At 41.1% G+C, this 26,214-nt stretch overlaps 4 protein-coding genes across 7 annotated transcripts; 1 reads left to right on the top strand and 3 right to left on the bottom strand.

Moving 5' to 3' along the window:
• Positions 1 to 1,914: 1,914 nt before the first annotated feature.
• On the bottom strand, positions 1,915 to 7,719 carry rragca (Ras-related GTP binding Ca). 2 transcript variants are annotated; one of them, XM_054782362.1, is made up of 7 exons: positions 7,310 to 7,719; positions 6,101 to 6,304; positions 5,717 to 5,916; positions 3,794 to 3,908; positions 3,580 to 3,722; positions 3,349 to 3,497; positions 1,915 to 2,832 (listed from the first exon to the last, which is right to left on the bottom strand). In XM_054782362.1, exons 1-7 carry the CDS (start codon positions 7,496 to 7,498, stop codon positions 2,678 to 2,680), a joined length of 1,155 nt encoding a protein of 384 aa, XP_054638337.1. In that variant the 5' UTR covers positions 7,499 to 7,719; the 3' UTR covers positions 1,915 to 2,677. The 2 variants fall into 2 exon arrangements, with proteins under 2 accessions (XP_054638337.1, XP_054638336.1); XM_054782361.1 differs by having other exon boundaries at positions 2,681 to 3,497.
• Positions 7,720 to 8,679: 960 nt separating this feature from the next.
• mycbp (MYC binding protein) lies at positions 8,680 to 15,163 on the top strand. Of its 2 annotated transcripts, XM_054782364.1 has the most exons (6): positions 8,680 to 8,806; positions 9,216 to 9,288; positions 9,796 to 9,844; positions 10,098 to 10,227; positions 10,798 to 10,861; positions 12,341 to 15,163. In XM_054782364.1, the coding sequence occupies exons 1-5, from the start codon at positions 8,792 to 8,794 to the stop codon at positions 10,840 to 10,842; spliced, it is 312 nt and encodes a 103-aa protein (XP_054638339.1). In that variant the 5' UTR covers positions 8,680 to 8,791; the 3' UTR covers positions 10,843 to 10,861; positions 12,341 to 15,163. The 2 variants fall into 2 exon arrangements, with proteins under 2 accessions (XP_054638339.1, XP_054638338.1); XM_054782363.1 differs by having other exon boundaries at positions 10,798 to 15,160.
• On the bottom strand, positions 12,068 to 13,651 carry gja9a (gap junction protein alpha 9a). Its single transcript, XM_054782365.1, has one exon. It carries the CDS (start codon positions 13,644 to 13,646, stop codon positions 12,297 to 12,299), a length of 1,350 nt encoding a protein of 449 aa, XP_054638340.1. The 5' UTR covers positions 13,647 to 13,651; the 3' UTR covers positions 12,068 to 12,296.
• Positions 15,164 to 17,211: 2,048 nt separating the features above from the next.
• Positions 17,212 to 25,734, bottom strand: rhbdl2 (rhomboid, veinlet-like 2 (Drosophila)). 2 transcript variants are annotated; one of them, XM_054783151.1, is made up of 8 exons: positions 25,230 to 25,647; positions 24,158 to 24,407; positions 23,212 to 23,360; positions 20,527 to 20,639; positions 20,345 to 20,445; positions 19,767 to 19,827; positions 19,626 to 19,687; positions 17,212 to 17,817 (listed from the first exon to the last, which is right to left on the bottom strand). In XM_054783151.1, the coding sequence occupies exons 2-8, from the start codon at positions 24,389 to 24,391 to the stop codon at positions 17,638 to 17,640; spliced, it is 900 nt and encodes a 299-aa protein (XP_054639126.1). In that variant the 5' UTR covers positions 24,392 to 24,407; positions 25,230 to 25,647; the 3' UTR covers positions 17,212 to 17,637. The 2 variants fall into 2 exon arrangements, with proteins under 2 accessions (XP_054639126.1, XP_054639127.1); XM_054783152.1 differs by lacking the exon at positions 19,626 to 19,687 and having other exon boundaries at positions 25,230 to 25,734.
• Positions 25,735 to 26,214: the final 480 nt, after the last annotated feature.

The following is a 26,214-nucleotide window of genomic DNA, read 5'->3' as shown; positions in this document are numbered from 1 at the left end:
ATATATATAAAAAAGTTATCAGTGTTTTATTACGTGTAAATTGTACGGAAGTGGTGAGCCTGCAGGCCACTTAATGCATCACGACAGTGATGGCGAGGCTTAATTGACTTAACTGGTGGAATAAAGCAGCACAGCAAAGACGGACATTGCTTGGCTGTTTTTTTTTTTAATTTTTATGTGCACTAATGCATTAAAGATTATATTTTCACCGCTCTACCTGTCCCGCCACTGAAAAACTATCCCTCAACAGCCTATGAAATGACTCGTGCTTTATTCAATACAGCCTTGAAAGGTAATTATGTAAATTACGCCATAAAGTAAGTTAGCATGCTATATTAATTTCTCCGTAACTGTACATTCAATACTGCAAACATTTTTTTGAGCGGTCAAACAGTCCTACACCGCCATCTAGTGGTCAGTATAACAAGCCACGTCACGTACACAATCTAATGGCATCCAATATTTCAAAAATCAGGTATGTTTAATTATTTTATGCATTATTGGTGTGAACCTAAAAATGCATTAGAAGCTATAACCAGGGGTTTCTAATATTTAGACCCAATTATGTAGCCCCACGCCAAAATATTAGGTACAACTCCCAACATGCAAGGCTGCAGTAGGAATCACAACACGATATTTTTTGGGATAATAACCAATAATAATATCATGATGATACAGCGATTGGGTTATAATGTATATTTACGATACATCTAAATTGTAAAGTACGTTTACGTCGTAAGGAGACAAGTTATCAGTACGCCACGATGTTGATATTATTTTCTCGGTCACTTCAAGTTAAATGCCCATTTTTTTTATTGGTCGGACAACTATAATATCGATATTAGACGCACACTGATGACTGAAACAACATTGATATTGTAATTTATCGTTAGTTAGTATAAATACATATACTAAGTACATTACAATATCAATATTTTGTCACAGTCATCAGTGTATTATAAGTTGCTTTGAAATGCTGTCTAGTCCATAATAAAACATGTTTCCATAAATTGGACAGCTTTGATATCGATATTTAACACTTATATATTCACACTGGAGCCGACTGTGAGGAAAAAAATACTTGATATCGCTATCTTTTCACAGTTGTCACTGCATGTAAGTTAAATGTTTCATAATGCTGAAATGTTTTGTAGTACATCATAAAACGAGTTTCCATTGGTTGGACAGTTAGAATATCAATATTTCACACCTATGTATCGGTACTGTACCGTAAGAAAAGACTGATAAATCATGATATCAATTTTTTCCACAAGTACCACTGTAGAAGTTTTATAATGCGTTTGCAAGCTTTCGGAGAACATAATTAAAACAAATATTCATACGCTGGACGGCTATGACATCGATATTTGACACCTATGTATCGGTACTGTACTGTAAAACAAGACTGATACTGTACACCATGATAGCAACATTTTTCCAACTGTATACGTTTTATAATGTTTACACATTTTGTAGTACACATTAAAACGTGTTTTCATAGGTTGGACAGCTACAATATCAATATTTGATGGTTTATCGATACCGTACTGTAATTTAAAAAACGATACATCACGATATTTATGTTTTTTCGCAGGGATCACAATGTAAATTTGAGGTGCTTCAGTAAACCTTTTGTAGTACATTAAGTAGTTTCGTAGACTAGACAGCTCTAATATCAATTTTCGACACTTGTGCATCAACATTTAACTGTAAGCAAAAAAAAAAAAAAACCAATACATGATCATATTGATATTTTTTCAAAAGCTTCACCATAGGAGTTCTAGAATATTTTAGCAAACTTTTGTAGTACATAATAATACACGTTTTCAAAATCAATATTGGACACCTGTGTATCGATACTGTACTGTAAGAAAAGACTTAATGATATTGATGTGACGGCTGTACTGTAATAGTAATGTTAAAACTCAGTAATAAAACTCCAAACAGGACGTTGAGATGTTTTATTTTCACACAGCTGAGCATGGTGTCAAACAGCATGTTCATTCTATCATCCATCACAGTTGTGGTGTGTCAGGTGACTCAAGTGGTTTGGAAAAGAATGTGGAACTTGTAGTGTAAGCAAACATATTCACAGAAACAAAGAAATCAGAGTATTGATTCTTCATTAGTTTTATGGAGAAGAGGGACAGTAAGTGTCTGTAAACCTTCTTTCACCACCACCAGCACGACACACACACACACACACACACACACACACACACACACAATCCCTTTCGAGTGCTTCCCTTGAGTGAAACCACCACGAGTGACGTCCGGACAGCATTGGGGTGAGGTGTCAAGAGGTGCTGAGAGGGAGCTTGCTGCTGGAGACAAGCTTTGTAAGGCCATCTTCCACAGTGCTCATCCCCCTCTTTTGAACAAGTGGTCTGGGTGGGTGCATCACTTGCCGTAACCGTTGGTCCCCCCATTGGACCTGTAGCTAATTGTCTTTAGAAACGCTACCAGAAGTCCAAAGAAAGAGTCCGTGTTAGCTCCAGGTTGCGGTTATAGTCTTGGCCTGAACTGACCTTCCAGTGGCTCCCTTCCTTCCTTCCTTTGGCCACTTTGTTGGTGTTGGGAGGTTAAAGACTGCGATAGTCTCCCCCTGGTCCTTCCTTAACCTTCCTTCCTTCCTTTCTTGGCCCTTTTTGCGTTTGTGTTTTTTTGTGTTCAGGGCCTAGATAGTGTTGCGCGGCGTGCCGTTGAGCGCGACGGCCTTCTTGCACGGTGAGCCCAGGGGCTGCGTCCCGCCCGGGCGCTGTGTGGAAACACCCACCTCAAACACTTCATGGATGGCTTTCCGGAAACAGTGGAAGTTGTAGTCTATTAAGCCTGAAGAGGAGAGGATAGCTGGTGACCAGCTGCACAGTTTTGGTTTTTGCCATCTGGCTTTTTCCCCCCGTGTTCAGAGCTGGACGCCCGAAATGACTTCTCATCTTTCATTCTTTCTTTTCACCATCTTTGTCAACAGTGTTTGCGCTAGCTACAGAATTAGGTAGGCCGGAAGTTCATTTCTTGACCTCTCAATGACCCGTTGGCTACCACATTATCCAATTCTATTCATGTTTTGGCGTCTGATCCTGAAACTATCGGAAGGACAGTCACTGCGGTAGAAAACGGATTCAAATACATTATAATGTTTTATATTTGGAATGTTTTTTTAACACTGTGATTTCTGTAATGTGTTACTTTAAAATGTCAGCGAAAACAAAAAGAAAATAGCGTTAAGAAACGTGTGCCACATATGGCTCGTGAGCCATAGGTTCCCGACCCCTGTTGTAAAGGCACTAAAGGAAATCACATCGTTAAGCATTTTATCCAAACTCAAGCAGTTTTCAACTCTATTACCTTTGCGTTCAAAGCTTTCCTCTCTCAGTATGCAGACGAGTGCCAGGAACTTGGTGACCTCCTTCAGGTAGAGCACGGTGGTGTTGTTGAGCTTGATGATGGCCATGGACTCCTTGTCGTAAGCGCTGCCGCTGCCGTCCTCCTTCAGACTAGACAACAACTGACAAATTATTCCAAACTGGAATCCTTTTTTTTTCCATCACATGCTTGGTTCGGATGCAGGGCACTCACCCGTAGATGCAGGAGACATCGATGACCACGTCGATCATGTCGCAGCACAGCTCGTAGGACTGCATGTCCACGGGGGAGCTGTCTGTGGCGATGTAGATCTTACTCACCACGTCGAACAGGAAGGCCTTCTCGATCCCTGAATTCTGGAGGAGGAAGAGCAGGAGAGCGTGAGCAAAGGAGGGAGGAGGGGGAAACGACAGGCGCGCTTCCTCACAGAAATGAAGATGTTCAGCAGGTTCTCCAGTGTGGGCAACTGGGGGATGAGCTTCTGCACCACCTTGCTGAAGGCCTCGAAGATAGAGTGGTCGTAAATGCTCGTCAAGTAAAAGCTAAACGAGGACCAGAAAAACAATAACAAAGTCAGGAAGCAGATCACAGCTCTCACTTCCTGAAAAACCTTCATAAGATAAGCGGACGGTCACAAGATCATGTGAGGAGGACACGCTGGCAGGTCTGATGCTGACGCAGATTGAGAAGAGGCGCAAATGCCTCGGATGGACTGGACAAACAATGCAATCACTTGAATGACAGCTTGTGGTTTTCAGACTTACATACTCCAAAAAAATTTACTTTCTTTTTGCATCACTGCATATTTAAATAACATTTGATGAATGAATCAATGGCTAGCATAGCATAGCGCAGCGTCACACTTTCAAGCGCCAGTCTTCATTAGAAGGAACAAAAGGAATCTTGCAGTCATACTTCAACTATTGTGCTGATGAATTTTAGGCAACAACTGTCAACCCCTGACTACAAGATGCTTAAGTGATGACTTATTTTTCCCTGTACTGCCCATTAAAAATGTCCATCAAATTGTGCTGAATTGTTTTAATATATCAAATGTACAGTTTTTAAACAGTGTAATATACTTAAATTAAATGTGCTCCAGGATGCTGGTCCAATTTCTTCAGTTTTCCCCCAAAGGAAATAATGGAAATATAAATCATTTGTACCAGTGTCACCATCATAAAAGCAAACATGCGGAAAAAAATAAGCCAACTACTGCTTTTATTAGAACTTAAAAACAATAAAACAGTATTGCAGACCTGCCAACCTTGAAGACATTTTCCGAGCATACCCCACCACCCAACTTGAAAAATATTTTTATTGTATAAAAAGACTAAAAAAAAGTGACACATATTTAAAAAGAAATCTTTGTGTCAACATAACTTTTTCATGTTACATTATTCCTTTTGCCATTTTAAAAATTCTACAATGTGCTGCAGGCCAATTAAAAAATAAACCACGGTCCAGGAATGACCCCTAGGCCACACATTGGACACCCCTGCTCTTGTATTGTATTGTATTGTACTGTACTTTATTTATCCCACAGCAGGGAAATTCACTTGTTACAGCAGCAAGCAAGATACGCAAGTAAAGAATACATAGTGACTACAACATGGTTGAAGTGGTGCAGGTGTTGTAGAGCCTGACAGCGGTCGGTATGAAGGACCTGCGGAACCTCTCCTTCTTACACCGGGGTCAGGGTTGAGCGCGCGACATGACGTCTACTCTGTGAGCAACCAAAGCTCTCAGCCGACTATTTAGCCTGTTAGCTTCCCGTCGCGAGCAGCCGATGTGGACCGTGATTGCAGCTGGAACTAATCGATGCATGACAACAGTCAGCAGGTCCGAAATCGGAAAAGGCGTTTGCAGTTGTGAGTTGTCCGCCCTCTGAACCAGTTGTATACACACACACACACACACAGGAAATAATGTACTACAATCCGACCAAATCACAGCCGCAAGATTTTTGTGGAGGTGCACAAGACTGAGCCAGGAAACCGAAACCGGTGAAATGCAAGTCAATGCATAACTGAGAACCGAGGAACGTACAGGCGTATTTAAGTGTCAAATTGTGTGCAGTGTACGAAAAACGCACACGTTGATATTGATGAATGATGAAGGTGTAATGTGCTGCAAATTCAGCTCATGCATGGTACACTCAATTGTCACACAAGTGTAAAAAGAAGCTAACCATTGTTAAAAGTAAAACAATAAAACTGAATTGACAATCTGGCATATTTTTCCTGATAATTTCAGATTAATTCCAAACTGTACATTCAACTTTCCACAATGTCTGTGACGACTACAAAAATGTACTGTAAATTGGAACAACGTCCGTGTTGGACTGCACCTGAGATGAAGCTTCTCCAAGCTAGCGTCCGCCAGGTCGTCGTTGGCTCTCTGGTGGATGTCCCGCTGGGTCTCGATCTTGTGGTCGTCCGAGAGGCCGTCCACTTTGTGGATGAACACCTCGAAGTTGATCTCCGGGTTGACCCGGTAGGCCCGCGACACCGTGAGGTGAAGCCGCCCCAGAGCCTCCACGTAGTCATCCTGAGAGTGAACAGGAACAGACTGCATTTGGAAATTTCAACTGTCGACAGCTGTGGTCAGTGGTGTTCCACTCCAGCCCGCTGGGGGGCGGTAATGCACTTTAAAAGATGTTTTACTGCAGCAATGCGAACAAGTATCCTCTCACTGGAGAAAAAGTATGTGTGTAGTGTGTGTTCATGAATACCTGAGCGTCAATGACAAATATCAAGGCTCCGGTTCCTCTGAAGATCATCTCGTAGTCGAAGGTCGGGTCGATAAAGTCCACCTGACCGGGAAAGTCCCAGATCTGGAAGTTGACGAAGGAGCTGCTGGAGATGTCGTCCTTGTAGATCTTGTTGGTGCTCTCCAGGAACAAGGTCTCGTTAGGGGACATTTTGTGGAAAACCACCTGCAATAAGTCATACGGTAAATGCTGTAATCATAGGAGGGGCGTTTATTTACCTAAAGAGGACGGCATGTTCATTGGAAGCAGGCGATAATTGGAAAGAGGCTGTTATTTCCGGTACACAAATTAATTTTTTTACTTTAATAATGATGCAAAGTGCATGGGAAAGTGGGGAAAGAAACACAGCTCTCTTGCTCCTTTATTAACCCATACATTGCACAACTCTGTTGCTGTATTTATCGTGGTAAGGAGAAAAGACTACTGCTGAAATACTTACCGTATTGCAAAAGAACAGTACGGCAAGTGTAACGTACAGGAGTTTCACACAAACAGCCAAGTAGCGCTGCCAATATTTTAAAGCACATGCAAAGGTAGATAAAGCTGCAGGACGCTGGCCAATCCTGACACTTCACATTCTGCTACAAGCATCTTGTAGAGTTAATTAAAAAATATGGACGTTGCCTACAGCCACAGCTGTTAAATGTTTTTGCAAGTAATTAGATACCCTGGCAGCATCTCGCTCTAATAGACGCCATGCCTCTATTTAATCATTGGAGGTGCCAGAAGACAGCAGCTTGATAAACATGCAGAAACACCTATCAAGCTAACTTCAGTCAAGTGCACAGTTGTCAGGATTGATTTGAAGTTGAGTGTTGATACTATGACTTTCTAGACGGGGAAGGTGTGGCTGGTTTGTTGTCATGTGACTGTCTCTGATCCACTCGCATGCACTTTTCAGGGCATTGACAATTTTATAGTCAAGCTTTTAAGTCACATGACGTTAAGTCTACATTATCAGAGAGATGCACTGCGCGCGGCTCTGGCTGTTAATAATTTATCGCCTCACTTCCGGTGCGAGCTAGCCAGCTAGCTAGCAAGCAAGCAGGCTAACACAGGGTGTTAACGCTAACTAATAGCAACTACTGCTGCCAGTTACTGATGCTCATAGTTGTTAGCTATTATGACTAGCAAGATGCTAGCCAGACATAGCTAGCTACTATGGCTTACCTTCTGTATGGATGACTTGCCACTTCGCCTGAGTCCCATGAGCAGAATCCTCGGTTTGCTGTCGGACGACGCCGGGCTGTCCTCGATGTCCGCCTCCTCCTCCTCTTCTCCATACCCGAAGTCTTTGGGGAACGAGTCCGCCACCCCGTAGCTGCCCGCCAGCTGCTCCACCTCGTACTGAATCGACATGTTTGGCCAAGTGACGGTCGCCTCTGCCCTCCCGTCGCCTCCCCCAGTCACCAACACTCCAACCTTCACTTGTCGGCCACCACCACGCCCGTGTTTTAACTGTAGTCGAGGGATGCACCCCTGCAGTTTACCCCTCCAAAAAAGATAAAACTAACCAGCCATTAATGCTCGGTAAGACATCAGAACACAGAGTGGCTGATCCCACACGTTTCCTTAAGGATTTCCTCCTTCATAAAAAAAAAAAACAAAAAAAAAAACAAGCCAACACACCCTCTTCTCTGATTGGCTGGCTGGGCTCTGACTCGAAATAAGATTGGCTAACACATGTGTCATTTGTTTGAGACACATAACTGTCACCTGACTAGTTTGTGACAGTCACAAAAATAAATCTTCAGAACAATCTTGTTTAATTTGCTCTCAAAAAACATGTTATACATATCGTCCAAAACTACATGTTATTTTATTTAAAAATGCAAATGTTTTGAAGCAACAGCATGTGGCGACAATGATCCGCTTTCGACAAATGCGAGTAATTCATGGTCTACCAAAATATCAGAAATATTCCAGTCTTTGTCCAGTCATTGAAATTAATTCAAAATGTGTTTTTTTCTAGCATACATACAACGTAGATAAATTGTAATTTTGTCGAACATGTGGAAGCCAGAATCACTGGTTTGTTTATGTATTTATGTCACTGGTTCAGTACATTTTTACATTTTACCAAACGTTGCGTTCATTTTGAAAGCTGTTAATGACATCTAATAACCGGAAAATTGAATCTCTGAACACGTGAAACGTCAGTTCTCTTTTTCGGACGTCACCATTGCATAACTCACAATCCAGGTATGTACAATACAATGTCGTTTTTGTATTTAATCAATTCTTCCAGCGCATAATAATCCGAATTTTACATTCAAACAAACGTCACATTCCTATTTCAAATTATAAAGCAACAACCGGAAGTTGACACGCACAATCCTAACACAATAAAACGTCAGATTGCTCCGTTTGTCACCACCGCGTAACTCGCGTTTAAAGCAATAATTACAAATTCATCAGAGCGTGTACGCACTAAAGTATTCCACGTCACCGGGTATTTAAACTTGTTGATAACACTGACTACACTTAACTAAACGCCGCAACACACACTTTTATTGAAACGGATATTTCCGCTCTGCGCCGGAAGTTGACATTCGCTGAAGTTCCATTCTGCAGCGGCGTAGTTACCAACCAGGACAATCAAACAACAATAAAAACCACGGTGTTGAATTAATTTGGACAACGAGTACCAGCATGGCACATTACAAGGTAATTTTAATTGTGTTTGAAAGTTAACGCCAACGTATTTATTCAGTAACCGCAAGGTAATGTTGAGAAATTAGCGCCAATCGAATCACCTGTTGCATCTCCTGTTAGCAGCTTGAATTTGATTAAATATCTAAATTAGTCAATATCTGTGACTTTAATGGTACAGCACTAAAAAAACGTATCTAATGTTTCACTTGTATACGCTTGTATTTTCCTTTTTTTCAATTTTATAAAGAGCAGCCAGTTGAATGGAACTTCCGTTTACGATTACATGTCAACAAACAGTCATATGCTCACTGGCATGCGTTTTTTCAGCTAAATGCGAATAAATAATGCATAAAAATGCAACTAAATAAATAATTGGCACGTTCTGGTTGTCTTTTATTAATGTGGTTTCCCCCTTCAACAGGCTCCAGACCACAAGAGGGAGCAATTTCGCAGATACTTGGAGAAAGCTGGTGTTGTTGATAGTCTCACCAGTGGTATGAAAGATTTTTCTTTTGATTGGGAATGAAACTAAGTGATAAGTGGTAACTCAACAACTGAAGGATAAATGCTGTGTATTTGTGTGTATTTTGTGACTTTTTTATTGGGCCCCACCGCCCAATAAATACTGCAGTTATATGAAATCTGCCTAGCAACAGGTGACTGTATAATGAAACTATATAAATATCTGTAATACTACTTTAAACTATTCAACCCCATATTGTAAATTAGATGCATTTTCAAAATGTACAAACTTGCAATACAGTAGATGGCCAATTAAAACAAAAACAACAATAAAAAAGTGACTTAAATGTGTTATTTTAATTGTTTTGATTTAATGCAAACTACTGCAAGTTTATGAACCTTGAAAATGAATGTAATTTACAATTGGGGAGGGGGGGGTGCAACTGTACTGTACACAGACATCTTGACACAAATACACCTGTTACTGTCTGTAGTTGAGTGAATCCAGCTGAACTTGTGTGCATGTGTGTCTGTTCCAGTTCTAGTGGCGCTGTATGAACAACCAGAGAAGCCCGCCAATGCCTTGGAGTATCCTTCCTCGTGTTTTTCTAAAGGAAAATACTTGTTATTATAACATAGTAGCTCATTGGATTCTGAAACTGTGGCGCAACTACTACAGGTGTTACTCGGAAATGTAAAAACGTGTGAAATAATAGCACAAATACACATGTATTATTGCATTGAAAGTGAATACCACATAAAACGGCAGTACTTGCAAAGCAAAAAATATTTTTTGCGATTGTATTACATAATGTAGATCCCTTCACGACCCTCCGCCCAGATTTGTCAAGCAGAACCTCGGCACCCCAGGCCTCACTGCCGCCGACACCGAGGCTCTACAGCAGGAAGTGGTTGAACTGAGGCAGAAGTGCGCACGACTGGAGGAGGAGAACCTAGACCTCAAAGCCAGGGTTAGCTTGTGGGCTTGTCAGTTTCTAATTATATAGTTGCTCCTGGCCTGGCACGATAATCAATCAGTCGATTTAATCGAAAGATGAAAAAAACAAAACAGGTTAATTATTACGCCACAATACGTACAGGCAACGTCTGTGTCCTACTAATGAGGCCCACACAGGTACCCTATACTTGAGTGCTATCTAGTGGTTGAAATTGATTTCCACCTCATGACAATAATGAAAAAATGGTCAAAAAAAATATGGTCGATAACATCGATTATCGATGATAATTTGTAGCACAATTATCGACCAGCAAAATTTCTTATCGTGACAGGCCTCGTTGCACCTTTTGATATATTTTGTCCATGAAAGAAGCCTAAAGCAGTCCAATGTAGGTCCGTATATGCTAAGCTATCTCAACAAAACATCCACATCTTAGCTGACAAAGCAAATTAGTGTAATATCTACTAATATATATAATTAATCATGAATCATTTTTACAATACGTCGAGGGCCAATAAAAAAATGCCCAAAATGTTCCCCAGGCAGCACTGTTGACACCCCCGAATTGTCTTGTCTTTCTAGCTGCAGAGCCACGAGCCGCCTGAAGATGCAGCTGCTACTGAATAGACTCCAGCAGAACTTCAGGGTACCACTTTGGATACTTTACGTTATCGCTACTTGTCTCCAATATTTAACTTATTTTGTACGTGTACATATATACAGTAAACATTTGTTCATTCCATTTTTAGGGTAGCATAAGGGTGTAAAGTGCCTTATGTGATTAGACAAGTCACTTCCAAACACATGGGATGTTTTAGTTAGGAATTGGTGGAAACGATGTCAACTGGGATTGTAATGCTGATACTCAAAAATCACGCAAAGATTTGGGCATTATCATTGGATTGTCACCATTTTAATTCCGATTATTGTAACACGTGTAGAACATTCTTATAGTATTTACTTTGACATGCTCAGGAAGTAACCCCACTTCAGACTGTTTATATCTTGTGACTGAGTCCACGTTCCCGTATTTAGAATTACAACTGAACCTGAAGACTAAATTATTCACTTAGTAGAGCTTAAGTTTCTTTACATTTCAGTCACTGTGACTACCATTGATTAAAACACATCTTGCACATACATACCCAATTGTTTACTCTTTATCTAAAGTAATTGTGGAAACACACACAAAAAAGAGCATTCACAGAGCACCTTTTGAGGCAGACTAAGCAAAAAAAAAAAAAAAAAATGTTAATGTGCTGGATTTGGCAAAAGAAATGACGAGACGATGAGACGTAGGCCTTGACAGAGGTCTTTAATTCGCTCACACGCAACTCCACAAGGTTTCACAAGAAACATAATTTAACAATTGTTATCCACGTTTGTTGAAGTTTGGCCTTGGTGGAGGTCTGCACTTTCTTACTTGAGGATTTCTAAATTGGCTTATGCCCCACCAACATCTCCAAATTGAGTGGAAAAGACTAGCTTCGTGCTATAAAATGAAATAAAAACTATTTTAGACCCACTTTTGGTAACATTTTGGCCTTGGCAGAGGTCAAGTTCATGGTTTTCTGGACCCCAAGTTGTCCACCGGATGCCATAATGTTGTGGAAAATGGACAGAAATAGTTTTGCATAATGGTGCGTATACGGGATTAAGGAAAACAAAATCCATTGGCCTTGGTGGAGGTCTGCGCTGTATTATTTTTTCCCTTGCCTCATCAAAGTTGTTTTTGTGAAATCCAACACATAAAGCAGATTCATTAGCGATAAATTGTAAGACCTTGGAGGAGGTCTGTATTTTTGACTCATGTCCCATCGTAAAGTTGTTTTTGCAGCACATAAAGTATATCAATCAGCGATAAATTTACGTTTGGCCTTGATGGAGGTCTGCATTGCTTTTTTTTATTGACCCATGCCTCCTGAGGCTGTGAAATCCAGCACATGAGACACATTCATTAGCGATAAAGGAGTTGTTTTAACAGTTTGGCTTGGTGGAGGTCTGCACTCCCTCACAGGGAGATTTCATGACTTCCTAACTGATGCAACAACCCTAGTGGAAGCAATGGGTTCTACTGTAAGTCAGATTTGAAGGTCCCTTGCTTGTCTGCTACTCACCACACTAGCCTCGGACGCCCTGCGGCCGGAGGAGGAAGCTGCTCTTGGGTTGCGTTTGGAGTTCTCCGCCAAGCCTGAGGTGGACTGCCAGCTTTGAAGCCCCAACGGGGTGCCTTCCTCACATCCGCATGAGTCCGTGTCTGAGCTCCTGCCCTCCAGCACGGTGGCGCACCTGAGGGGGGCATCGTGGGGCCCCCATGGCCTCCTTACTGTCTGAAAGGTATAAGATGAAGAAGCCTTCTGTGGGCTACTTCTTCCACTACTGGTCTCCTTATCCTGACTCCTTAAGTCCTCCTTATTCACATCAGTTGGAGCCATAGTGGAGTCGTCCTGCTTGCTCGCTCCCTGACAACCTGCAGAAGGTTGCGTTGGGTAGAAACGGCTTCCCCGCCTGGTCTCCATGAAGACAAAGTCTCCCGGTGCTGAAACTAATGTGGCTTTTCTGTGACCTACTTGCACCACCGAGGCTTTTTTGCTTCTGTAAAATTCCAAGTCGTCCCTTTCGTCCCACAAATGTGGATAAAAGTCCAGGATGTCCCTCCTAATTCTCTTGTAGCCCAGGTAGAGGACTTCCAAGATGTTGAGGAAGAGAGACATGGCGGCGATGCACTGCATGAAGACCATGAAGACGCTCTTCTCCGTGGGCCTGGACACGTAGCAGTCCACAGCGTTGGGGCAAGGGTAGCGCTGGCATTTGAACAAGGGGTGCAAGCGGAAGCCGTAGAGAAGGTACTGGCCCAGCATGAAGGCCACCTCCACCACGGAGCGGGTGACCACATGGGCCACGTAGGTGCACAGCAGAGACCCCCTGAGGGGAGCTTTGTTGGGCTTCCCTTGCTCCAGCTGCTTCATCTCCCGCTCGATCCTCTTCCTAGATTCCACCCACTCTGCGTCCACCTCCTCCAGCTCCTTCCTGAGCGCAGCCTTCCTCCTCCGCCGGGCCTTCTCCAGGGCCCGCAGCCTGTAGAGGGCGTGGCCCATGTAGACCAGCGAGGGCGAGGACACGAAGATGACCTGCAGCACCCAGTAGCGGATGAGCGAGATGGGGAAGGCCAAGTCGTAGCAGGCGTTCCGGCAGCCCGGCTGTTCAGTGTTGCACACAAAGTCGGCCTGCTCGTCGTTCCACACATCCTCGGCTGCCACGCCGAGGACCAGCATGCGGAAGACAAAGAGCAGGGTGAGCCAGATCTTGCCCACCATGGTGGAGTGGATGTGCACCTCTTCCAAAATGCCTCCGAGGAAGTTCCAGTCACCCATCTTCACTCTACCATTGTGACTGGAAAAGCACACGCAGCGATAAGACTTATAGGACATCTGCTACCTTTCATGGTGACATCAATAAAGTACAGTTTGACGATTTATGTCACTCGTAAATTCAAATACCTCCTTTCTAGATCAATACAACTTTAGAACAGTCATTGTAATTGTTCATTTTAACAATTTTTTAAATTAAAATGCTATTGGTAATGCTTGAGGTAAGGTTTTAAGGCAGGAAAAAAGTTAAGTATTTTGTCATGTTTAGTACATGTACATATTTTAAATGTCTATATTAGCATTTTTAAAAAGATGATTTGACAAGATACGGTGTACAAGCAGCTACCATAAAATAATCCTAGCATGCAGTATGTTTAATACATTTTAAACATAAATTTGCACTCAAATCTTGTGCCACCACTTTACCTTTAGCCTTAATAGCATAGGAAACATGACATTGATAAGGGTCAATTTAACCTACATAATGTATTTTTTGGCTGCTAGTAGTAGTTATATAAAAACAGATGGTCATATCATTGCTAACAGGTTTGCTTACCTTGCAGAAGCATGGACGGACTGCCGATGGTGACTTAAATCCCCTCGGGTCATACGGTCCCTGGTAATTCCTAATTAAATACGGTCCCAAAAAAGTTAGCATCCCCCTACTGTAAACTCCAAGTGACCCTCCTCCTCCTCACTCTGCCAAGTGTTCGAGGGACGAGTGCCAACTTGCACAGTGAGCAACGGCCATGCATGTCAATATGCATGATGCATGCATTTAGGTCATAACACACATACTGACCTCAAGCACATCAGCTCTATTTAGGTTTTCAAATCTATAGGGGGCGTTTTTCCACATAGTGACGCAACACATACTGTATGTATATGTGTGTTCCAAGTCCTACATGATTGTTTACACAGGACTGTTATATATGTACAGTAGGGAGAAAAAACGGATGCTGCAGCCCGGTCGTCAATACAGGCCCTGTTCAATCCATAGATTTTAAAAAAAAAAATCTATGTGTAATTACAGTATGTCTGATTTCACACTCCACTGGTGGTAAAGACGATTTCATGAACTCACGTGACGGGATCCCATTTAAGCATTGGGAAACAGCGACATATATTATACAGTATTGTACTTCCAAAAGGTGCAGTTACATGTAATCTTGTCAGAGCATCTTCATGCTGGAAGATGTTGAATTGACTTGTGAGACAGCACCCTCTGCTGGATTCATAGCTGCAGCACTTATACATACTGGAATTATAAAATAATTTAAGCAGACATTGTATTACTGTTTCCTTAAATATTGGCCTCCGCTCTACTCGATGCCATGCTTCAATTAATTGTCAAGTCCAAATGAATAAATAAACCCATCACATCGACTGCTTCTTTTTTTTTTTTTACCCTTTGGGGGAAAAAAGTCATTTGTCAACAAATCATACAAAAAATATTTATTTGTGCACATAGTGTATTTCACTATACTCCCAAATTACCACAATACACTACTAATGAAATTCATCATTTTACAATATCAAACATAAAATGTTTATTAGTCTGTTTTTAATTATTTTGTGATTAATATGAATATTAGAATATGAATATTGTTTAAAAATGTAACCATAAATGCCATACCTCCCATCCATGCTTTGTAGCTGTACAATGCGTGGGATTTATTATATCCACATATAAATGTAAAAATATATATATATACTGCTCAAAAAAATTAGAGGAACACTTCTAAAACACATCAGATCTAAACTGGGGGAAAAATGATCTTGAATATCTTTCCTGATAATAAGTGGGTGATGTATTAGTAAGAAAATGATGCCACGTAATTTGATAGAAATGAAAATGATCATCCTATAGAGGGGGAAATCAAAGACACCCCAAAAATGAAAGTGAAAAAATTATGCAGGACACTGGTCCATTTTGCTAAAATGTCATTGTAGCAACTCAAAATGATTCTCAGTAGTTTGTGTGGCCCCCACGTGCTTGTACGCATGCCTGACAACGTCGGGGCATGCTCCTAATGAGACTACGGATGGTGTCCTGGGGGATCTCCTCCCAGATCTGGACCAGGGCATCAATGAGCTCCTGGACAGTCTGAGGAGCAACCTGGCGGCGCCAGATGGACCTAAACATAATGTCCCAGAGGTGTTCTATTGGGTGTAGGTCAGGTGAACGTGGGGGCCAGTCAGTGGTATCAATTCCTTCATCCACCAGGAACTACCTGCATACACTAGCCTCAGAGGTCGGGCATTGTTGTGGACCAGGAGGAACCCAGGTCCCACTGCACCAGCGTAGGTTCTGACAATGGGTCCAAGGATTTTATCCCGATACCTAATAGCAGTCAGGGTGCCGTTATCTAACCTGTAGAGGTCTGTGTGTCCTTCCAGGGATATGCCTCCCCAGACCATCACTGACCCACCACCAAACCGGCCATGCTGAATGATGTTGCAGGCAGCATAACGTTCTCCACGGCATCTCCAGACCCTTTCATGTCTGTCACATGTGCTCAGGTTGAACTTGCTCTCATCAGGGAAGAGCACAGGGCACCAGTGGTGTAGTTGCCAATTCTGGTGGTCTATGGCAAATGCCAATCCAGCTCTACGGTGCTGGGCAGTGAGCACAGGGCCCACTACAGGACGTCGGGCCCTCAGGCCACCCTCATGGAGCCTGTTTCTAAATGTTTGGTCAGAAACATTCACACCAGTGGCCTGCTGGAGGTCATTTTGTAGGGCTCTGGCAGTGCTCATCCTGCTCCTCCTTGCACAAAGGAGCAGATACCGATTCTGCTGAGGGTTGAAGGACCTTCTACGGCCCTGTCCAGCTCTCCTGGAGTAACTACCTGTCTCCTGGAATCTCCTCCATGCGTCCCGGTACCGCATTGATGCCCTGGTCCAGATCTGGGAAGAGATCCCCCAGGGCACCATCCATAGTCTCATTAGGAGCATGCCCCGACATTGTCAGGCATGCGTACAAGCACGTGGGGGCCACACAAACTACTGAGAAGTTGCTACAATGACATTTTAGCTAAATGGACCAGTGTCCTGCATCATTTTTTCACTTTCATTTTTGGGGTGTCTTTGATTTCCCCCCTCTATAGGGTGATCATTTTCATTTCTATCAAATGATGTGGCATCATTTTGTTACTAATACATCACCCACTTATCAGGAAAGATATTCAAGATCATTTCCCCCCCAGTTTAGATCTGATGTGTTTTCAAAGTGTTCCTCTAATTTTTTTGAGCTATATATATATATATATATATATATATATATTGTTTTATCAGAATTTATTTGTACAAACATGTATTTTATATGACTAAATCCTTACCATATACCACTATAGTAATTATTTTACAACAAATACTGAATATTTTTTATATTTTAATGTAATTTTAATGTAACTCCTACTATTATAATGTATATATGGATTTGATTTCTTAAATAAAAACCTTACCTCTAATAATTGCCCCCAAACATACTGCAGTTGAGTCGATGGCCCCTGGCTACAACGAGGAAATACAGCAAACAAGAGTTAGATATTGATGCAGTAGCTGAAATGCATGTTTGGAATCTACAGAGTCTTTGGCATGTAACACACAACATGAGAGCCAATACTCACACACTCCGCTTTTAATATGACAACAAAACATGAAAACTAAAGATATTAAAAACACCGAGATGCACAACATGGTGGGAATCAACTTTTAAAGAGTCATTTCCACAAATACATATGTAAAATATGTGAACTGTAAACAATTCCTGCAATTAATGTTGACAAACAGCCATTTTTGTAGTTTTAACATAAAATGAGTACATATGCATCAATAAATTTATCACAAGTCATAAAAAAAACATCTACCCGCGGTACATTTTTTTCCAGTTACCGGTATTAACTTTTAAAAAGCACTTTTCTACATCAGTACTACTTGTCACCAGCAGAGGGCTTTTCCCCACCACGTTCATGCCAAACAATAAAAACATTGCTGAAAGGAATTAACCAGTGATTCATGAAAAATAAGCAAGTCCAACTGTTTGCCACTACGAGGCGGGCGAGATAAAGATGTTGAAGAGAACAGCAAAGAGGAAAAAAACGGCGTAGCCTACTATACAGATCCAGAAACGGGGGTCTTTCAGCAACTTCTTGTTGTAGTCGCTAAAGAAGACGTAGCCGATGGTCATGCCGGCCACGATTCCTCCGAAATGAGCCACGAATGAAACCTTGACCAGAAGACACAACGATGCAAGCTGTGGTAAATAACACTCCATTTTATTATTTTTGTTAGTTAGCCTAAATGCTCCCCGTTAATGCTGAGCAGGCCATAATTGCAGAGAGGCTGTTATTTCCCATTGTGAAAACTCATTATCGATACATGATTTGGAGTGCTTGAGAAAGCTTAGTGTAGCACGCACAGAGAAGCAACATTTTAAAGCGCATGCAGAGGTAGATAACACTGCTGGATGGTGACCACTCGCGATGCTTCGAATGCAGCTACTGCCATCTAGAGGCGTTAACAGAAAAATACATCAGGAGGTTATCTACAGCCACAGCTTTGAATGTTGTTTGACCCTCTTTTGTAGTCCCGGCACCTGGCGACTATAGGAGACTCGGCGGTTAACTCACTAGAGGCGTTGGAGCATTTACAGCAGGGGTGTCCCAAGTTGCGGTCCTGAGGCTGTTTTTTTTATTGGCCCGCGGCACATTGTAAAATAATTTTACATGAAAATTAAAAAACAGCAAAAATGGAAAAATCAGCAATAATTTTACAAGAATAAAGTCCAAATGTTAAGAGAAAAAAGTTGTAATTTTACAAGAATAATGTCCTAATATGAGGACAAATAATGTCATTTTAGTAGCATGAAGCTGAAATATTAAAGAAGTTGTAATATTAGGAAAAACAAACAAAACAAAGAAAAAATTTGTAATTTTTAGAAAATTACATGTGGAAAAAAGATATATAATGAGATTAAAGTCATGTTATTCACAATATTATGAGAAGAAAATTTACGAGAGGAAAGTAAAAATTTAAAAAATTAAAACAGCAAACAAGAATAATGTGAAAAATATTAGACCAAAAAAGCTGTAATCTGATGACAAAAAAAGCTCTAATTTTATGAGAATAAGGTCATAGTATTATGAGGAAAAATATCATCCTCGTCACATGAAGCTAAAATATGAAAGTAAAAATATGTTCTTTTTTTAAAAGTTGTCATATTATGACCAAACTATTTTTTTTTTTAAGGTTGTAGAAGAAGTTATATATATTACAAGAATAAAGTCCAAATATTACGGGAATAAAACAATAATTACGAGAGGAAAATTTACAAGAAGAAAGTTAAAATATTTGGAATTTTTTTTAAAAAACAGCAAAAAATAGGGAAAAAAAGAGGGAATACTACGCTTTTTCACCCATATATGGCCCTCAATGGAAAAAGTTTGCACACCCCTGGTTTACAGTATATGAATAATAAATCAGATAACAAGCATGTCTTCAGTGTTTGTTTACAAATTGACAGTGCCATCTATTGGCCAGGCATGCATATTACATGACTTTCATTTTTTTTTTTTCCAGGTTAATGTCAACTGAATGTGTAAACCTGCCAAAAGAAACACAATTTCGATATTGTAATGGAGTGGTACCAAAAAATGTGTGTATTTTCCAGAATTTGAACACTGCAAAGACCCTCCATTGTGGCACCCAATGTAATGAAATGCTTTGAAAAACTGGCAGGAGTGGTTTAGAGGTGCAATCAAATAGGATTCTGGGAGGCACTCATGGAGGAGGGACGAGACAGGAGAGAACAAAGTAGGGCAGGTAATCGAGTGGTGCTACTATGCAAAACATGCTACGATACTTAACACTCGTAATCCTAGCAGTGCCTGGTTAAAAGCAGCATGCTAGAGAGACATACAGCACGTACAACTGTGCATGACGCATCAAGTCCCAGCAGGATCATTGAACCAACAACAAGCTGACGAAGAATGCCAAATCCGATCTTGCTGGAGGCCTTTCTAGCAAAGCACATACCTTCAGACCCTCCTCATCGCTGGCAAATCTTCTATAGAAAGCGAATCCAAAGTCCACGCCGACTGCATGAGCAGTTAAAGACGTCAGTGTGCATCGACACACTTAACGACGTGGAAAGTGACAACAAAGATGTCTGCCTACCGATGATCACGATGGCGAGGATACGGAACACGCCGAGGAGAGGGATCATCTCTCGGAAATTCTGCAACAACAACAAAAAAAAAAAACCCAAAAAAGTCAAGACAAGAAAGAACTTGTGTTTTTGTGATATTGTTGTCTGGAATGAATAAGCCTACAAACCCCTTCCTCAAAGGTGATTTTTTTTTTTTAATTACCAGAAATTATTGCTTGTTGCTAGGCGGAATTTCTGCAGCACTAATGGAAATAGCAATCATCTGTTCCAGGGTCAAACAGTAGCCATCATAAAACCTTCAGTGACTGTATAGGCGATGTTGTAAGTGACATTTTAGCATTTTTAACTGTCATAACAAGCGTAAAATTGAAGTTAAGCACTAAAAAGTAATCATCATGAAATGTTTTAATTTTAAGATACAGTATATAATTAAGATATTTATGGGTTTTTTTCAAACAAATGTTGCATATAAGCCACACAAAAAAATGTTTTCCTCCAAATGTTTGCCGTATTTCCAATTGAACACCTCACTTTTGATGTTTCACTGTCATAAAAATGTTGGTAGAATAAACGTAGAGAACCTCACCACCACCGCGTTCATGAAGTAGCCTCCTATGAGGGCGTAGACCCCCCCGGACGCCCCCACCAAGGCACTGAGGGGATCAAAGATGGAGCTGGCCAGAGAACCTGACGGGACAAACAAAGCGAGTCGGTGCATAACAAAATCAGCTTTATCGGAATCAACGAAGGCGCCGAGGTGTTCCTCACCTGCCAAGACCCCCGCCAGGTAGACCATGCCCACTTCAAATCCTTTATGGACCAGCTCTAAGGGGATGCCAAGGATGAGCTGCATGATCAGGTTGCCCATGATGTGCTCCACGCTGGAGAGACACTTCATTAGGTACACCTACTCTTGCTGCTCCAGGGAAATGACAATGCAGTTTGCTCGCCCTGTCCATTCTCTGCTGTGTGAGGCAGTATTAAGTGTGTGACTCATGTATGCCATTTTAAAATGAATACATAAAAACTGGGCTCATGGATACGAGGGCCCAACGAATTCTGCCTAGCAACAAGTGACCGAACAAATGTAGGAGAAATCTGTCGCTCTCTGATAGATGGGCACATTTTTATTTCAATTTGTGAAGTTTTACATTGAATCAAAACTTTTTAATTCTGTATAATTTATTTTCTTTCCACTTGTATTCAATGTTATTAGATTTCAAAAAAATATATTTATATTTAATAAAAATGTATTTATATATATTTATAAATATATACTTACTGTATTTTAAAAGGAATCTCAAAAAATAGATTTAAACACAAAACATGTAATTGGAAAGAAAAAACCGGGACAAAAATAGTAATGAAAAAATAAATGCTCGTGAAGGGAAGAAATATAGAATTTAAAAAAATCCAATTCATTTTCAAAATGAGATATTATATTAGGTATATTAGTGACACAAGGTCATGTTAACTCATTCAATACCAAATATGTAGTTATACGTTTTTAGAAACCCGAACAACGTATTTGTATGTCTTGCATGTTTTCCTTGTGCAAGAGGCAAAAAGAGGTGATGACGCAACTCTCCTCTAATGCATTTCACTTCAGAGCAACTTGAAGCCATCCAAACGGCCACAATTCAGCAGAAGTGCATCTGATAAGGGCTCGGCAGGGATCAGAATCACACATGACGGGAAGGAGGAAGTGAGAGCGCGGAGGAGTGCAGTGTGCAAACGGTGACGCAAGGTAGGGGAATTTCAATGCATGCACACGCGCGCACACACATGCACACACATAGTTCACTTTCAAATATGAAAAATGCAAATAGTTCATGGTGTTATATTTGTAAATAAATTGTTATTTTGATGTAAAACAACCCCTTTTTTGTGTTTATGTCGGTATCCAGTGTTCCTTCGTTTATCGCAGGGGATAGGTTGCCATAATAGGCCACAATCAGTGAAATCCACGAAGTAGACAACTTTTTCCATCCATCTTCTATGCCGGTTATCCTCATTAGGGTCGCGGGGGCATGCCGGAGCCTATCCAAGCTGATGTTTGGGCATGAGGCGGGGTACACCCTGGACTGGTCGCCAGCCAACATGCATGTTTTTGGAATGTGGGAGGAAACCGGAGTACCCGGAGAAAACCCACGCACGCATGGGGAGAACATGTAAACTCCACACAGAGAACCCAGGCCTTCCCGATCTCCTGACTGTGTGCTAACCACTCAGCCACCGTGCGGCTGTAGACAACTTTACTTATGATATATGTTTTAAGGCTGTAAATACTGTCGAGTGACCTAGGTACAACACCTCTTAAAAGGCCAAATTTTATACCAAAAGTACTTGTAATAATCAAGGAACAAAGTACAGTCTAGCATGCTCAAACACTCTGTCGCTTTTAGGAATGTAACCATATAATACACAAGTTAGTTGGTACCTCATGTTAGTATACATGTGCATTTATAGGGACAAACACTTCATACACTTTTCTCAGACAGGCAATAACTCAGTCGCATAACGCATTCGCTCAAAGTTCAAGTTTCATTTGAATTTAATGATCAATCTCTTGGACGCAAAAAGTGAAGTTACTCATCGTATTCACTCCTCTGACATGCCTCGTTCCGGCGCCGTTCGGCCGTAGCCTTTTTGTATCCTTGTTAAAACATATTGCTCCTGTTGTAGTATTTTACTCCTCCATCCAAAGATTCAACTACAGTATTTCATAATGGCGCCCTAGCGATCATACAACTGCGGTCGCTAGCTAACAGGAAACACGGCAGTGCTGCACGAAGGAGATTGATTGACAGTGGTCTACAGCCAATCAGAACACAATGGGCAGGTTCTCCCTTAGCCAATCAGGACTGTTGTGGCTCTATATTTAGCCAGCTGAGAGGTGGGGGGAGACGTCTAACGCTCACATGAGCATACACCACCCTCTACTGGTAGCAGTAGCAAATACAAGAACAGACACACAACAGAGCACCGATAGATCGCCCTAATACACCACAAGTACGCAGAACACAATGCACGTTCATACGCTGTTAAGGGTGAGCCACGATGTGGCGAGGGAACACTGTAGTTGTTTCGATATTTGAGCTGTCACAAAAGCAAAAAATATTTGTGTCCAAGTTAAAGTTATGCTTGAAATGTATCTTTTCCCAAATGTTCCACTGCTCATCACTGAAGAACAGAAACAGGTAGACACAAACTTTTTTTTCTGATGAAAGACGGGAGTCTGATCTTTCTTTTGGTAGGTTCCATGTTTATTTAGCCATGGAACACAATATTCTGTGCGCCTTGAAAGAGCAATCAAACAAGGGAGAGCATATCAGACAAGAGAGATATTTTCTTGTAGTGGTCGCCATAAAAAGTTGGTGCCTCCACTGTGTTTGTTCTCCCCTTTTCGTTCCCACGGCCGACGTATCAGACGGTTCTATTTCCCGTACTTACCCAGCATGGACAAACATGTATGAGATAAAACGCCAGGCTTCCTGCCTGTACTCGGGTCTGTACGTGAGGTGGCTGTTCCAGATGCCTTCCTCCAGCGTCACCCACTGCTTCTGAGGCTTCCACACGGCGTAGTAGATGAACATGGCCAGCTGGACAACAACAACAACATGGAGAACGACCGTCTGAACATCTCATAGTCTGTTTTGATGACTTTGCCTTTGAACGTGACACAAAGACCACACAATCACTGCAGCACTTCCTGTATGCTGGACTAGCATCTGTAATAGACATCATGAGCTTGATGAAATGAAGAGATAACAATGTAACAAAGTGTTGGGGAAAAGTTGCATTCTGTGGAATGCACCACTGGACGGAAGATCAGATCGGGACATCCCTAACAAGAACCCTTCTGATTTAACAAAAGTAAAGTCACAGTGCTATGACATCCTTGTAAAAAGAAACCTATTTTTTGTACTATTGCTACATTTTTTCTACTCTGGAAAAAAGACTTCACACTTGAAAAAATTTTTTACACAAAATGTCAACCTAATTCTCGTAAATTCAACTGTATATGGATTTATTCCTGTCATGCAATTTTTTCGACGTATCCTTAGTCAAAAAAAAAAAGAAAAGCGCCACATGTCGAGAAGAAAAACTGCCGTTCACCTCGTGCTCTTCTTCATCTTTGTGAATTTGTTGCCGCCTTACGCTGCATCACCTGGCTATGAATTTGCATAAATAGCGGGACATGATCAGAGCATAAATAGCTGCTACCTTTCCAAACTGGAAGTCAACAGGACTGCTTGGTGTAAACATGTTGCTTGGAAGGCTCCTGCCAGTCATGTGATATATCATAAGACGCAGAAAGGAATAAGTGACACCAGTGAGGCTTATTAACTTAGTATCACACGGAAGTCATATTGTATTTGCATATACTGTAACTCACCTCCACCACGCTGACGACAATGATGAAGATGGGAGGCGGGCAGCAGTTGGCCCTCTCCAGGTAGGTACTGCGAGCGTCTTCCGGAAGCATCCACCTGGAGATGGTCTGCTGAAACTTCTCGCAGCATCCCAACTTGCGCCTCCCGTCAGGGAGGTCCTCTTTGGCGTGGGACTGGTTCCCATCATCACTGTCCACGGGGAAGGGCTCCCGCTGCTCAAGGTCAATGTCCGCCATCACGGCACCTGTAGAGCTGCATGGCGGCAAAAAAGCGCTAACATGATACTAGCTTGACGAACCTGTTTAACATTTTCGGTAGAGGACCAACAAAGCATATGTAAAACACAGAAGCCAGGGGTGTCCCAACTATTTCCTCTGAGGGCCGTATACTGAAAAATCAAAAGAAGCGGGGACCGCTTTTCCTTTTTTTGTGCATTTATATATATATACTGTATATACAATATTTACACATAAGATATATTTATTCATTTAATCAGTGACAACGTGTATTATTATTATTATTATGAACGGTTTCTCATCATATTACATTTTGGCTGTTTTGTTTTTTTAATGTTTACAAATATTTCAGTGTTCTACTTGTACATTTTTTTCTCATACTAATATAACTTACTGCTTGACTTTATTATCATAACATAGCCTTTGCCCAACCTAATTTTCCTAAAACGTCAACTTAATTCTTTGTTTGGTTTGTTTCTTATATTACAACTTTTTTCCTGTAATATTTCAACTTTATGCTATTTTTCAGTTAATATAATGACTTTACTCCCTTAACGTTTTGTCTTTATTCTTGTGAAAGTACCGCTTTTTTTTAATTGTTTAATCGAATTTTTAGAATGTGCCGAGGGCCAATGAACGATGGCCCCCGGGCCGCACTTTGGACACCCCTGACATAAGCTAACTTCCTGTTTACTATGGTCGCTACCACTGTAATCATATACAGTACTTCTATACACTGTGTGACAACGCAATAAATACAAACAAATACTTGGACCAACAAAGCAACATTTAAAAAAGGCGTTTTCAACAAAAATTAAGCGTAATTAGTCAAACTCACCTCAGCCTTCAACCGGAAGTCTCAGCGTAGCTTCCAAACATATATCTATCCGATACTTAATGAGTGACAACGTCCACAAACTAGTACATTCTGCTTTATAAAGATGTTTTTCGGGTCCGTCTTCTTCAGTATTGAGCCTCCATGTCTCCACAAGACAACCGGCTGCGTCTTTACGTCCCAGTTGGACGACTTTTGAAGATAATTATAGGCCCGCGAGGATTCTTTGTTTTCCTTTGCAAACTTCCTTCCTGCCACTGCCGCGTAAAAATAAACCAACCTACTTCCGGCCCATCATAGCACAAATGTCTTTTTAGGTCCAAAATAACGCGTTCCGAACTAGTCTGGAGGAGGCTACCTGTGCCTGTTCGCACCCCGTGCCACACCTGAGAGCAGTGACGTCACCGCCACAGAAGCGCTGGGGTTGGTTTGTTTCCTGCCACCCCTCCGCCCAGATGAATTAGACAAACAGCAAACGTCCTCAAGCCACAGTAGTCATGAGCACCCAGCGTGGCTTTATGCATTTAATTCACAATAAATAATATGAGGGAGTGGTGCTGTTACGTCAATTTGCCACGTGGTGGCACTAAACACCGTATTTACAATTAATGACTTTTCAGAATACTGTATTGTAATCTTTTCAAGCTATTTTTTCCTGCTTTACTACCTCTTTGTGTTATATCAATATTTTATTACACTAATATATTGTTGAAATTATTTTTCTGTTATCTTGTAATATATGTATATTTTCTTTAATTGCTGTATTTTATTACAAGTATGGTAATGTAATATTGTACTACATTTTTTTTATACATGTACATTATAGTTATGTATCAATACTTTACAATGCTATAATTGGATATTTTAAAATTTACAATGTAACATTTTTCATCATAATATAGTTAATATGTAATAGCCTTTCTTGTTATATTTTCATATATATTTTTCTTACTGTATATTTTAGCTATGGTATACTTCACTACGCTAA

This window comes from Dunckerocampus dactyliophorus, chromosome 7 (assembly GCF_027744805.1).
Source record: "Dunckerocampus dactyliophorus isolate RoL2022-P2 chromosome 7, RoL_Ddac_1.1, whole genome shotgun sequence".
In the NCBI taxonomy this organism is placed as follows: Eukaryota; Metazoa; Chordata; class Actinopteri; order Syngnathiformes; family Syngnathidae; genus Dunckerocampus; species Dunckerocampus dactyliophorus.
The sequence above is the reverse complement of the archived record's forward strand: the minus strand, read 5'-3'. Positions and strand labels throughout refer to the sequence as shown.

What these genes read in the sequence shown, in the direction of transcription:
- rragca (XM_054782361.1), bottom strand. Translation starts at nt 7,498, where the DNA reads ATGTCGATTCAGTACGAGGTGGAGCAGCTGGCGGGCAGCTACGGGGTG. An exon ending in TTGGAGAAGCTTCATCTCAG is followed by an intron (nt 3,909 to 5,716) that starts GTGCAGTCCAAC and finishes GTCCTCGTTTAG; the next exon opens with CTTTTACTTGACGAGCATTT. An exon ending in TGCTGAACATCTTCATTTCT is followed by an intron (nt 3,723 to 3,793) that starts GTGAGGAAGCGC and finishes TTCCTCCTCCAG; the next exon opens with AATTCAGGGATCGAGAAGGC.
- mycbp (XM_054782364.1), top strand. An exon ending in AAGCCCGCCAATGCCTTGGA is followed by an intron (nt 9,845 to 10,097) that starts GTATCCTTCCTC and finishes CCCTCCGCCCAG; the next exon opens with ATTTGTCAAGCAGAACCTCG. An exon ending in ACCTAGACCTCAAAGCCAGG is followed by an intron (nt 10,228 to 10,797) that starts GTTAGCTTGTGG and finishes TTGTCTTTCTAG; the next exon opens with CTGCAGAGCCACGAGCCGCC.
- gja9a (XM_054782365.1), bottom strand. Translation starts at nt 13,646, where the DNA reads ATGTCCTATAAGTCTTATCGCTGCGTGTGCTTTTCCAGTCACAATGGT.
- rhbdl2 (XM_054783151.1), bottom strand. Translation starts at nt 24,391, where the DNA reads ATGGCGGACATTGACCTTGAGCAGCGGGAGCCCTTCCCCGTGGACAGT. An exon ending in ACTTCATGAACGCGGTGGTG is followed by an intron (nt 19,828 to 20,344) that starts GTGAGGTTCTCT and finishes TTGTTGTTGCAG; the next exon opens with AATTTCCGAGAGATGATCCC. An exon ending in CCTCGCCATCGTGATCATCG is followed by an intron (nt 19,688 to 19,766) that starts GTAGGCAGACAT and finishes CTGCTCATGCAG; the next exon opens with TCGGCGTGGACTTTGGATTC.